This window comes from Pinus tabuliformis, chromosome 2_1 (assembly GCF_031772625.1).
Source record: "Pinus tabuliformis cultivar Carrire ecotype Pingquan chromosome 2_1, CPIR1, whole genome shotgun sequence".
Lineage (NCBI taxonomy): Eukaryota > Viridiplantae > Streptophyta > Pinopsida > Pinales > Pinaceae > Pinus > Pinus tabuliformis.
The window spans coordinates 813,333,174-813,346,091 of NC_142299.1; the positions used below are offsets into that span (position 1 = coordinate 813,333,174).

A 12,918-nucleotide genomic window follows, 5' to 3' on the forward strand; every position below is an offset into this window, starting at 1 on the left:
ATTAACATATGACCATTTCCATGAGAGGTAGTCGTAACTGACTAATTTCTCATGATTTTTGAATTGTTCACTTAGCACTCCCGGGAAGTCCTGGTTACCGGGTGCAAGCCCCGGAAGTGACGATTGACGCTATGTGATTCATTTCACTAGTTTCAATCCCACTTCTTCACCCCTGTGAGTATCACCCGATGCAATGAGTGCTAAGTGAACAATTCAAAAATCATGAAAAATTAGTCAGTTACGACTACGACTACCTCTCATGGAAATGGTCATAAGTTAATGACTTTCTTAACGCAGTTGAATCCAAAAACCATATCTAATATAACCCACTACGTAAACCCCTAATACAAAAAATAACCTTGTTATTTTTAGAGCTACTCCACCTTGAAAACAAATTGTGAATTTCATATATCATATATAAGCATCTGCCGAACAAATTTGTGTAAATTCACTATTGAACTACTATTATTCTAGCTCAAACTAACTTATTCGAGAAAAATTGTAAAATTCAGACATATTATTCATGGAAAACCTTGCAAGAAGCCTTAAGAACACAAGAAAGTCTCCATCACAAGTGATTAAGGGTTATAACTTGCATTCATGTGGATACGAAACTTACGAAAAAGTGATTTAGGATGCCATCACTCTTATGATTCCAAGAATTGTTTAATTTGTAACTTTGTCTCCACTTGCCCAGTTTGTGTTAGGAGTATTAAGGAGATCATAATTATTCCATGTTTGAGAATTATTCAAAACAATATTGAATTGGTATTAGTATATCAGGGCCTTTGTTTTCTTTCATTAAATCTATTAAGTAGAATAAAATATTTTTGTTTTATTCATTTAAAATAGATTTAGGATTTGTATCATAAAAATAGAAAAAGATTTGATTTTGTTTATATTATGTTTATTTATTATGATTTTTTTTTGCAATTTAAGTGAAAATTGTTTTATTGAAAATATTATATATATATATATATATATTTAAGTTTAACTTAAATTTAATATTATGTATTTTATTAAAATAAAATTCATTCTTTCTCTTCATTTATATTTCAATTTATCAATCTAATCATCCATATTATATATATAAGTGTGATATGGATATTAAAACCAACATACATGGAGAGAAAATGAAGTGACGGGAGGCAGAAGACCAGTTTTTGTTTGCGTTTCTTCCCACACTTCTTATGAGAGCAAGACCTAGTGATTAGACACTCACGCCCTTGTTTTTCTTAATCTACATGGTGACATGTATGTACTGTCCGATGATAATGATTCTAATGTCAAAGTTTAAAGTTATGTGTTAAGGTTGGTTGTTTTTTAGATGTGTTGAAATTGGTTAAATTTGGCGTTATAATTAATATATATATATATATATTTATTTATTTATTGTAACTCAAGTATTTAAAATATTTTGTAAGATATTAAATTTATTTATATAATTAGAAATATAATTTAAATAATAAAAAAATTATAATCTTACCAAAAATCCTAATAAATGATTTAGTAAAAAAAATTAAAAATATAAAATAACTCAAATTCATCTAAATTGAATATACACATCATAAATAATGGTAAACAATATAAACTTCTTAATAGTACATTAAATACAATAAAAATCTACCTATGAATCCAAAAATATATGCCATACAACATTTAAAACATTATTATAAAATGCATATTATTTACGACACGTCACATTTAAAAAATATTTCAGACCATTTTTCATAATATTTAAATATCCTTTTTTTTTTTTTTTAAATTAAACATTTTGGATTTCAAATTCCAATTTAGTAAAATCCTTCCTTGGGACTCCAACTTCTAACGCTCTAAGATATATCAAATCAGATCTAACGTACCAATAAGCAACCCACAATTCATTCCATGTTTTCCCCGTGCCGGAAATGAGCCAAAAGGATTCATGACGTCAAACCCGTGGAAACTTTGGGGAATATGCATACTGCGATTATGCGAGTCACACAGTGGCTCCGTTATATGACACGTGATTCACAGAAAAACAGAGCACGTGATTCACGTGGTTAGGCTAAGGGACGCCGGTGCCGGAGGCGCCGCTGAAGTTGCGATTCATTTCCATTCATTAAAGCAATGATACTTCCACATGCGCGTTTATCAGGCTTTATCGTGCCCCTGAATTCTTATTGTCTATATTTATTCGGCACTTTGATAGATCTCCTGAAGGAGTATAGCTTCGGGAAAAGGGTAGATTGCAGTGGAACTTTGGTGATTGATCGGAACAATATTTGAGTTAGCTAGCTATGTCGCCAGGTGCATCTGTGGCTTTCGAGGATCTACACGTTCAGAACGCCTCTGAAGCAAACGGAAGAGTAACGAAGCACACTAATAGTTTGGAATTCGGTTCTGAAAAACACCAAGCCAGGACGAGATGTATGCTTTCTTTTGCAAACACCCTCAATCTTTCTTGCCGCTATGTTTTCGGATCGATCAGTGCAATATGCCTTCTCTCAATAAATTTGTCTTCCATTTGTGTTTTGAAGGAATGTTTTTGCTGATATATTGTATCTATTTTTCATGAATGAAACAGTCATGCAACATCTGTCGCGGATAAAACCGCAGATGATGCTAAAGTTGCTTTCATCCAACGAACAGTCAGAGGGCAAGAAGGTTGAAATTATGGAATTGTTTCCATTAACCACCGGTTTCGGTTCAAACCCAAGAGTTACAGAATCAAATAAAAGCTTGCCTTCGGAAATCGGCCTCACTAATCCGAACTGCGTTGTAGCAGAAGTGCCAGAGAAACTATCCACATCTCAATTCACTATTTTTTATAACGGAGTGGTGAATGTTTATGATATTCCTGCTGACAAGGTCTTATTTTGATCCGAGCAACTCATATAATACAGCAAGAAAATTTGTGTAAATTTTGATAAAACGATATCATTCTGTCATCTTTCTGCCTTTTACTTTATTTCCGACTAAGTACTTTGCCATTTTCTTGGCAGGTTGAAGATATTATGAAACTTGTCAGCTCCAATAGCTCGAGCAACAAAAGAGCCTCTAAGATTACCAGCAGCAAAATTGAAGAGATATCGGGACAGCAGCCTTCCAAATCTGCATTGAACGCTGTCAATGAAAATCAACCTCAAAAAGTGGCAGCAGGTAAGACGCATATCGTGTTAGAAACTGCTATTAGAAACAGCAAAAGGCTCATTGCTTTTTAACGTTAAAGCAGTTTCTAATCTTAATGTGACCCGATCTAATTTTAAAGCATTTAGATTTTATCCTAAAGCAGTTTCTAATCTAAAGCATTAGATCTTAAGCGTTGAATTGGTATATGATGGACGTACCGGATTAGAGTTAAATAATATATAAAGGATTGGATCCTCTCTCTCCCACACACAAGAGTTGCATTCTTCTCCATCAAGAAGCACATAAAGAAAGTGAGGGCAAGAGGAGAGAAACCGAATTCTGAAGAAGAGGAACAGTCAGGAGTCAGATCAAAGTAGATGGCAGCCATTACATCTTCCGCTGTTGATCAAGGTATGTCATCTCACATAAAGTTCTGTTTGTGAAATATTCGGTATTGATGATCTTTGGGCTGTAAGTTAAGACTTTTAAATTTGGTATCGGAGCCAATCAATAACTGAATATTTTCTATGATTGCAATTGATCTGTTTTGTGCTTTACTCATGTGATTGAGCCTTCGGGAAATTGTGGGGTTTCATGAATGGTATCAATGTTGTTTTATATGTATCAGAGCACGCCAAACCCTAAACGGCTTTTTGATTGTTCCCAACAATGGGTTTCCTTCGTTTGATTTTAACACTATGAATTTTCATGTTTGAGGAAAGGATTTCTCATCAACTGGTTGCTTCCTCATTTCTGTTTTCCAAATGGCTTTGAGAATTCACGCCTTCTTGTGTCCACCCGGTATTCTCCCATTCATAGTAACGGCTAAAGTCGATTCCAAAGAGTCTTGCCTGGTAACAGCAGCGTATCGCTAATGTATGTTTCGACATTCACCCATCAAGGAAATGACTTGAATTTTTATAGTTATCTTCTGCATACGAGTGCGTGTATGACCATTCGATGAGGATAGTCCTTGCAGTATTTGTTTATGAGCTCCCATCCGAGTTCAATAAGGATTAGCTTGAGAACAGCCGTTGCGCCAGTCATTTGTTCGCTACAGAGGTCGCCATACACCGTGCTCTGTTGAATAGATCAGTGCGCGTGTTACTGTCTCTTATCATGTCACTAAGGTGGTCATTGCCTTGAGCTTCTCCATTGTAATTCGTTTGATAGCCCGGAGCACGCTCAATTTAATTCGACAATCATCGCCTCAAAGGAAAACTCATCCTTGGAACTGTATCATTGTTCGGTTTTCACAACCCTATTGCATGTCACATAACCATAACGTCGGAGCCTTTAGCTTCCATACATTGCACAAATTCTTGCTTGGACTAGAACTCTGAATTATGCTCCGCGGTGATCCTTGGGTTTCGATGCTCTTTGTATTTTCGAGATGCCATATAATGATGGATCCAGGTCACCTAGAAAATTGCCGCATCATTGTGTGTTCGCTGTGTATGTTGGAATGAATATGCGATGAATATAAGTTATTGAATCCTGGTAGATAGTCAAATTTGTGCACTGTAAGAAGACTAACAAAGCAATCATTTTTGTACAGAGTTGAGTAGAACTCCTGTAGGAAAGTTACAGTTTCGATTGAATTTGAAATTTGGGCATAAAAGTAATTGCTCTATGACTGATTGTTTTGCATAAGGTATGTGCTATAAATTATTTATGCACATGAGATTTATGATCACCAAAGTGGTCAAAATCAGAATGTTGTTTCGCATCAAGTATGTGTTATAAATCATTTATGCACATGAGATTTATGATTTTGTTAATCACCAAAGTGGTCAAAATCAGAATAATCATTTAGTGCATAATTGACATAACGATTATTGATAGAAATTGCCAGTTATAAAAAATACCAATTAAAGCTGGCGTCACTAATGATAGAACCTGAGAACTTACCCAAAGGAAAGTCTTGTTCTATAACTAGTTGACATGATGAGGTTTAATAGATATTTTGATTAAATAAATATTGATCATCCAAAGTTGTCAGTTCTATTTGATTGAATATATTTATTACCTGCTTATGTTTTGGTATTTAATTATGTTAAGTATAAGATAGTATCTACCCAAAGGAGTGCTATATTATACTATTATGTCTACCTCTGAATCGCGTTAGTTATGAGCTTATAGTGATTTCAATTTTAATTTGCAGGAGTTACCATGAATACACATGCTTCATCTGTTACATTGTTCACTGGTGTTAATTTTTCTGAATGGAAAGAACAAGTCAATTTCCATTTAGGTATTCAGGATCTTGACTTGGCACTCCTTGTGGATAAGCCTGCTGCTCTTACAAGAGATAGTACTGAGGCAGAAAAATCACACCATAAAGCATGGGAACGCAGTAACAGATTGAGCCTTATGTTTATTAAGATGACTGTTGCTAACAACATCAAGTCAACAATTCCACAAACAGAAAGTGCTAAGGAATATATGCAGTCTGTGGAAGAGCGTTTTCGTTCAGCTGATAAGTCACTCGCTGGTACTCTTATGGCAGAACTCACGACCATGAAGTTTGATGGGTCGCGAACTATGCAAGAGCACATTATAGAGATGACTAATATTGCAGCAAGGTTAAACTCCCTGGGACTTACAGTAGAGGATTCTTTTCTTGTCCAGTTCATTCTGAACTCGCTACCTTCTGAATATGGACCTTTTCAGATTAACTATAACACTATAAAGGATAAGTGGAATGTTAATGAATTGGCCAGTAGTCTTGTTCAGGAAGAAAGACGTTTGAAAAATCAAGTGAATCACTCAGTAAGTTTTGTGAGACGTTTGAAAAATCAAGTGAATCACTCAGTAAGTTTTGTGAGTAATAAAGCTGGTAAAGAAAAGAAAGGAAAATCAAGTCATTTCAAGAAGAAAAAGGCACCTGCTAAGAATGGGCAGGATGAGGAAAAGAAGGAACTAAAGAGTGTTCAATGTCGTATCTGTAAAAAGAGACTTATCGTCTAATTCTAGAAAGTGGATATGTATTAAACTTATACAGTACCCTTTATGTACCTTCATTATCTAGAAACCTTATTTCCGCAAGTAAATTGGATATTTCTGGTTTTAGATGTATGATTGGATCTGGTTGTTTCGATTTATATAAGAATGCTGATAATGTTGGTTCTGGTATTCTAATTGATGGTTTATATAAATTGAAACTGAATGACACTTATGCGAATTCCTTGTTGAATGTAGTAAATAATGTTGGATGAAAACGTAGCATGTTGAATGAAAATTCTGCGTTCTTGTGGCATAAACGACTAGGTCATATATCCAAAGAAAGAATGATGAGATTAGTAAGTAATGAAATTTTGTCAAATTTGGACTTTAGTGATCTAGAATTATGTGTGGATTGTATTAAAGGTAAACAAACCAAACATAATAACATAATAAGAAAGGAGCCACTAGAAGCAGCCAGCTTCTTGAACTAATACACACTGATATTTGTGAATGTCCTTGAGACGTTTGTAAATGAAGTTGAGAGGCAATTAGAAACTGGTAATGCAAGATTCATTGAGAATGGTGAAGTCAGTGGGAGTACTAGAAGATAAATAGTAGAAATTAAGGAAACAAGGGTAAATGTTACATTACCTAGAATAGTTCCTCCATCTACTATTACTCCAAATGTTGTTCCAGCTGTTGTATAACATCATGATGATAATGAACAACATATAAATGAAGAAGTACTTCCTGAAGGAAATGACTTACATAATGCTGATATGCATGAACCACAACAAGTAGCATTAAGAAGACCTCAAAGAAATCGTAGGTCAGCTATTTCTAATGATTATGTGGTTTATATGCAAGAATCAGATTATGATATTGGAATCAATAAGGATCCAGTTTCGTTTTCACATGCTATAGAAAGTAAAGAGTCAAAGGAATGGATTAATGCCATGAAAGAAGAACTGAAATCCATGCAACAGAATGAAGTTTGGGGTCTCGTTGAGTTACCACATGGCTGTAAAAGAGTCGGATGCAAATGGGTTTTTAAAACCAAACACGACTCTAGTGGTAATATCAAACGGTATAAAGCTAGACTTGTTGCTAAGGGTTATACTCAGAAAGATGGTGTTGATTACAAGGAGACATTTTCTCCTGTTTCGAAAAAGGACTCACTAAGAATAATAATGACATTAGTAGCTCATTATGATTTGGAGTTGCATCAAATGGATGTGAAAACAACTTTTCTGAATGGAGATCTTGATGAGGATGTTTATATGGATCAACCTGAGGGTTTTTCTGTAGAAAGTAAAGAACAATTGGTGTGTAAACTTAAGAAGTCAATGTATGGGCTTAAACAAGCATCCCGGCAGTGGTATATTAAGTTCAATACCATTATTACATCTTTTGGTTTTAAGGAAAATACGGTTGATCACTGTATATACCGAAAGATCAGTGGGAGCAAGTTTATTTATTTGGTCCTTTATGTTGATGATGTCTTGCTTGCTGCAAATAATTTAAGTATATTGCATGAGACTAAGGAATTTCTCTCAACGAAAGATTACATGCTCATCCAATGAATCGGAAGTGATTGGATATAGCGATTCAGATTTTGCTGGATGCATCGATACTAGAAAATCGACTTTTGGTTACCTGTTTATGTTTGCTCAAGGTGCCATATCATGGAAAAGTGCGAAACAGACTATCGTTGCTTCATCCACTATGGAGGCAGAATTTGTGGCATATTTTGAAGCCACAATTCATGCATTATGGTTGCGGAACTTTATTTTAGGACTTGCGGTTGTCGACACCATTAGCAAGCCGCTGAAAATTTATTGTGATAACTCTGCAGCAGTATTTTTCTCAAAGAACGACAAGTACTCTAAAGGTGCCAAACATATGGAACTGAAGTATCTTGTTGTGAAAGATGAGGTTCAGAAACAAAGAATGTCAATCATGCACATCAGGACAGAGTTTATGATTACAGACCCTTTGACGAAAGGGTTACAACCAAGACAATTTAAGGAACATGTTCAAAGAATGGGTCTTGGTTGTATTAATGATAATTGATGTGTGACATTCTGAGCTCTTTTATGTGTTTCTGATATACAATCATGTGTTTCTTGTTTTAATGTAGTAATACGTATTTTATGTAATTTTAAACAAGAAAGAGTCTTATAAAGATATTATGTTTAATCATTATGATATAAGACATTATGTGGACCATTATGTTGTTTTATATAAATTATGAGTATGAATTGATGGATTGCTGGTATTGTAGTATATGGAAGGGAATGCATTGAATTAATAGTGCACAACCGCCATAACTCTCAGCAATTTATCATAGTATGATGTTCAACACTTAATATTATGAATAGTCGGGTCAAGTGGGAGAATGTTAGAAACTGCTATTAGAAACAGCAAAAGGCTCATTGCTTTTTAACGTTAAAGCAATTTCTAATCTTCTCCCACTTGACCCGACTATTCATAATATTAAGTGTTGAACATCATACTATGATAAATTGCTGAGAGTTATGGCGGTTGTGCACTATTAATTCAATGCATTCCCTTCCATATACTACAATACCAGCAATCCATCAATTCATACTCATAATTTATATAAAACAGCATAATGGTCCACATAATGTCTTATATCATAATGATTAAACATAATATCTTTATAAGACTCTTTCTTGTTTAAAATTACATAAAATACGTATTACTACATTAAAACAAGAAACACATGATTGTACACATATGTTATTTTTAATAGGGGTTGGATAAAATGTGAAAGGGTAAATGAAGGTTTTTTTGGGTATAAATTGTTTTAACATGGTTTCTTGTTCCGCGTTCAGGCATGGAAATAGTGAAGAAATTATCTCTGCAACGCTTCCTCCAAAAGCGAAAGGAGAGGTAATCAAACACTAGCTCATCTACAATTTCCCCTCTGTGTATTTAGATGATTCAATACGAAATGAAACGAATAGATCGTTTATCGATTATTTTTAGTTTAAATTGAGATGATTGAATAAGCAAATTTGTATTGAAGCAGTGGTTTTTTTTTGTGAGCTCAGATTGAACAGCGCGGCTCCTTACAGCACGGTGGAGACGGCGACATTGCCTTCGAAAGCAGCGAAGGATTCCGATGACCAGATCATACTGTCGTTGGGTTGTCGGTGACAGCAAATTAAAAATGTGGGTGGATGCTATTGACCTTTAATGGCATCGAGCAGGAATTATTTTCCCTTAAACGATCTGTTATTTCGCCCTTCTAATTGAGGGAAGGAACACGCTTTTGTACGGCCGACGACGGCAACGCGTTTTCCGTATTGTGGACCGTGAGTAGAGTCTGACAGGTGAAGCTCACCGGGCATGGGCGGTAGAGGAAAGCGCAAGTGCAACGTCAACGTAGCTTCGTTGCAAGTGGCATGAAATTGCAAAGCAATTTCTTGATTGTACCACAGCAGGCATGCAGCAAATGTTAATTCAAATCCTATCCTGCACCGCCACTAGAGATGTATTATATTTTATATTGTAATACGTTTAAATCTTTTTAAAGTTAAAATATTTAGAAAAGTTATTTCAAGTCGGTCGACAATGGATTCAGCGACTACTTTTATCATCAGGATCCACTTCACGCTACATCACCAAAAGAAAATATATTATTTCACAATTTTGTTGATTTAAAAATAAATATGTTAAACTCACACGTTCTTGGAATGATGGGGTGCACACATTGATGTTACGTATGTTTCAAAGGCAATGTAATATAATTTCATAACCCTTCAAATGGTGTGTGTTACTGGGAAACGAATGACAATCTAACAATCTATGTAAGAACATTTAATAATTAATTTTAAAGTTAATAACATAAAATTCATAACAAAAAAATACTTTGCACTGAATGTTTATTAATGGCCTTTCTTACCAGCTTATAATTTACACATTACATGTTTGAAAAGAAATGCCTCACGTTATTACGGTCACTATCATATCCAATGCGAGGCCATTTAACTGATTGCCAAATAAATTATAAAACAGACATATTGGGTGTTCATTCTCTTCTGGGTTGGCGATTCACGCGATTCACGCTAAAATTTAAATAGATTAATAAATCCTATTATCAAATAAGTTTACCTATTTTTTTTGAGAGGAAATCTTAGAAGATGTTTCACTAGAAAAGAGATGGGATGAACAAAACCTGTTATAAGCTCATAATTTTTAATAATTATGTATTGAAAATATTTCATTGAAATAAAGATGATTATATAATTTGTATACTTTATTATAATTAGTACAACTATACTAGTATTTATAGTTGATATGCTCGTATATTATTAATACTTTGTATATAAGTGTATATTATTAATACTTCATATTACACTAAATAAAATTTTTAATATGATAATATTAAAGTCCTTTAAATCTTTTTGTAGTTAACTTTATTTAAAATTCGATATAAATTTTTTAAAATCATAGTTATGAAATGTCGAGAATAAATTTTTTAAAATCATAGTTATGAAATGTCGAGAATTTTATTACCCGTAAATTTTCTAAAACACTTTAAAATCACCATTCATATCAAATTTTATATATATATATATATCACCATTCATATATATATAACACTTTTAAATGACCATTCATATATATATGTTACTAAAGAATAAAATATTTTAAGTGAATTGCCAAAATTTAATAGACCTACAATATTTCATTTTCTAATTTTTTTTATTGGAATAATTATGGCCATTGCCTGCATTCCCATTTCATTTATTTTTTTTGGGTTATTTACTGTGTGTGGACGTTGAAAACTACTTTGCTAGGATTCATAATACCAATAAGGTTACCTAAGTTATGTCGTCCAAGAGGTAGTTGGAATATTTTTAGGTCCATTTTGAAGCCTAGGAATCCCTTATAAAAATATTTTGTTATGGTTTACCATGCATCAATAGTTTTCGCTTTGTTTGAATACAAAAAATATTAGCGATATATATAAAAAAATAAGATTAGCACACAAGTAATTTCATCAATACAAATAATATGTATACATATTTATTCATTGAGCAAGAAGAAGAGAAATAGGGTATTACAAAAATGGAATCTGGTAGCATCTTCCTCTGTTATTCTCAAGAATATCATCGAGATTCTTGCCATAGGGTTTACCAAAATGTCATGGCACAGCATGGCCTCTATGAGAATATAGGCAAAACAATCTAGATTATTTTGTCCAACAACCATTTTGGCATCCAAGAGTTGACCATCAAGAACTTCTTTATGATTGGTTCTTGCAACTACCTATTTTGCTGCATAGCATGGTATCACTTGTCGAGATCAAAATAAGAAGAATGGCAAGGATGGTAGTATTCCATTCTCTTCTTTGCACCGTCATTCTTTGCTTTGCACAAATATATATTCATATTCAAGGACATATGACCTTCACTCTTCGCTCCCACGTTCTAGTGGAATGATAAAATAAAAAACAATAAATGTGATCATGCAACCCACTCCACAAAACATAAATGGAACTCATGACCTCCATGTTAAAGGCATAGTCACACTAAAAGTCACTGTAATATTTCTCATAGCTCTGTATTCCCCCACAAACCTAATTTATTTTGGTTCAATTTCACATCAACTCAATGCTTGCATGCCATTATTCGGCAAGAAAACTGAAATTCCTCCATCAATATAATCATAAATGCATATACTAATGAATTCAAAACACAAAGCATGATTCAAATTGGTAACATGGCTAGGATGGGTGATGGAGGACGTGAGTCAATGGAGGTGGAAGAAACGCAATTGCTATAAATTTTGTAATTAAGAAACCTTTTAGAAATCCCTAATTACATATGTCCAATTATGTATAATACAAAAGAATATTCTCAAGAGAGGAAATCTTATACATCCATTTAATAAAAAACAAATCTCCCCAACCTTGGTTCCAATATACACAACACCTTTCCACTTAATAATTCCACATGTTTTTCATTAAAATGTTGAAAATGCTCCATTAGAATCAAGATGATCATACAATTTGTGAATTCAATTGTAAAGCACATCATCATCTTCAATGTCACAACAAGACTATCTGTCCATTGAACATTTAGTTTCTTTTTTATCTATGCATTAGTACAATAACTATTTGTCCATTGAACATTTAGTTTCTTTTTTATTTATGCATTAGTACAATAACTATCTGTCCACCGAACATTTAGTTTCCTTCCTGTCTATGCATTAGTACAATACTTAGTTTAATTAGGTGTATTGAGTTGCAAATTTATATTGAGCTCTTGGAAAAAAAATGAAATGGTTTATCTTGATCATAATTCGGCTTCAACATCTCTGGCTTAAAGTCTTACCGATGTTGAGCTCTCTCCTAGAATAGAATTAGAAGAAAATGGTTTGAGGGTCCTTCAAAGTTTTTTATTTATAAAGCCAACAAGGAAGACACGGAGCACCTCTTTAAGGGTTACTTATTAATATTTTCAATAAATTAACGAAATGATATCATTATTTAAATATTTTTTCAAAAAATAGCTGTTTAATATAGTCGTTAATTAATAATATTTGTTTTTAATATATTAATAGATTAATATTATAATTTAAATATTATTCTCCAAATATAGTCGTTTCTTGAAATTATGTCTCTACATTGCTCTCTATTTAAGCCTTTGCCATGGTCTGCTCTATTTAAGCCTTATGTGATTTCTACGGAAAGACTTTGTTTAAAACTAAAATTGGTGATTTGGCCAAAAATTTTATCATCAAATTTAGGGGGCGAACTTAAAAACATCTAATATTTTTCTAGAAAATATTTGTTTTTGTACTAAACTAACACCAAATTACATAATA

At 33.3% G+C, this 12,918-nt stretch overlaps 1 protein-coding gene across 1 annotated transcript; it reads left to right on the forward strand.

Annotated features, from left to right (window-relative positions):
- Positions 1-2,176: 2,176 nt before the first annotated feature.
- LOC149203086 (protein TIFY 10a-like) lies at positions 2,177-9,662 on the forward strand. The gene is made up of 5 exons (XM_089400106.1): positions 2,177-2,409; positions 2,567-2,850; positions 2,985-3,141; positions 8,916-8,973; positions 9,135-9,662. The coding sequence occupies exons 1-5, from the start codon at positions 2,280-2,282 to the stop codon at positions 9,238-9,240; spliced, it is 735 nt and encodes a 244-aa protein (XP_089256232.1). The 5' UTR covers positions 2,177-2,279; the 3' UTR covers positions 9,241-9,662.
- The last annotated feature ends 3,256 nt before the right edge of the window (positions 9,663-12,918 follow it).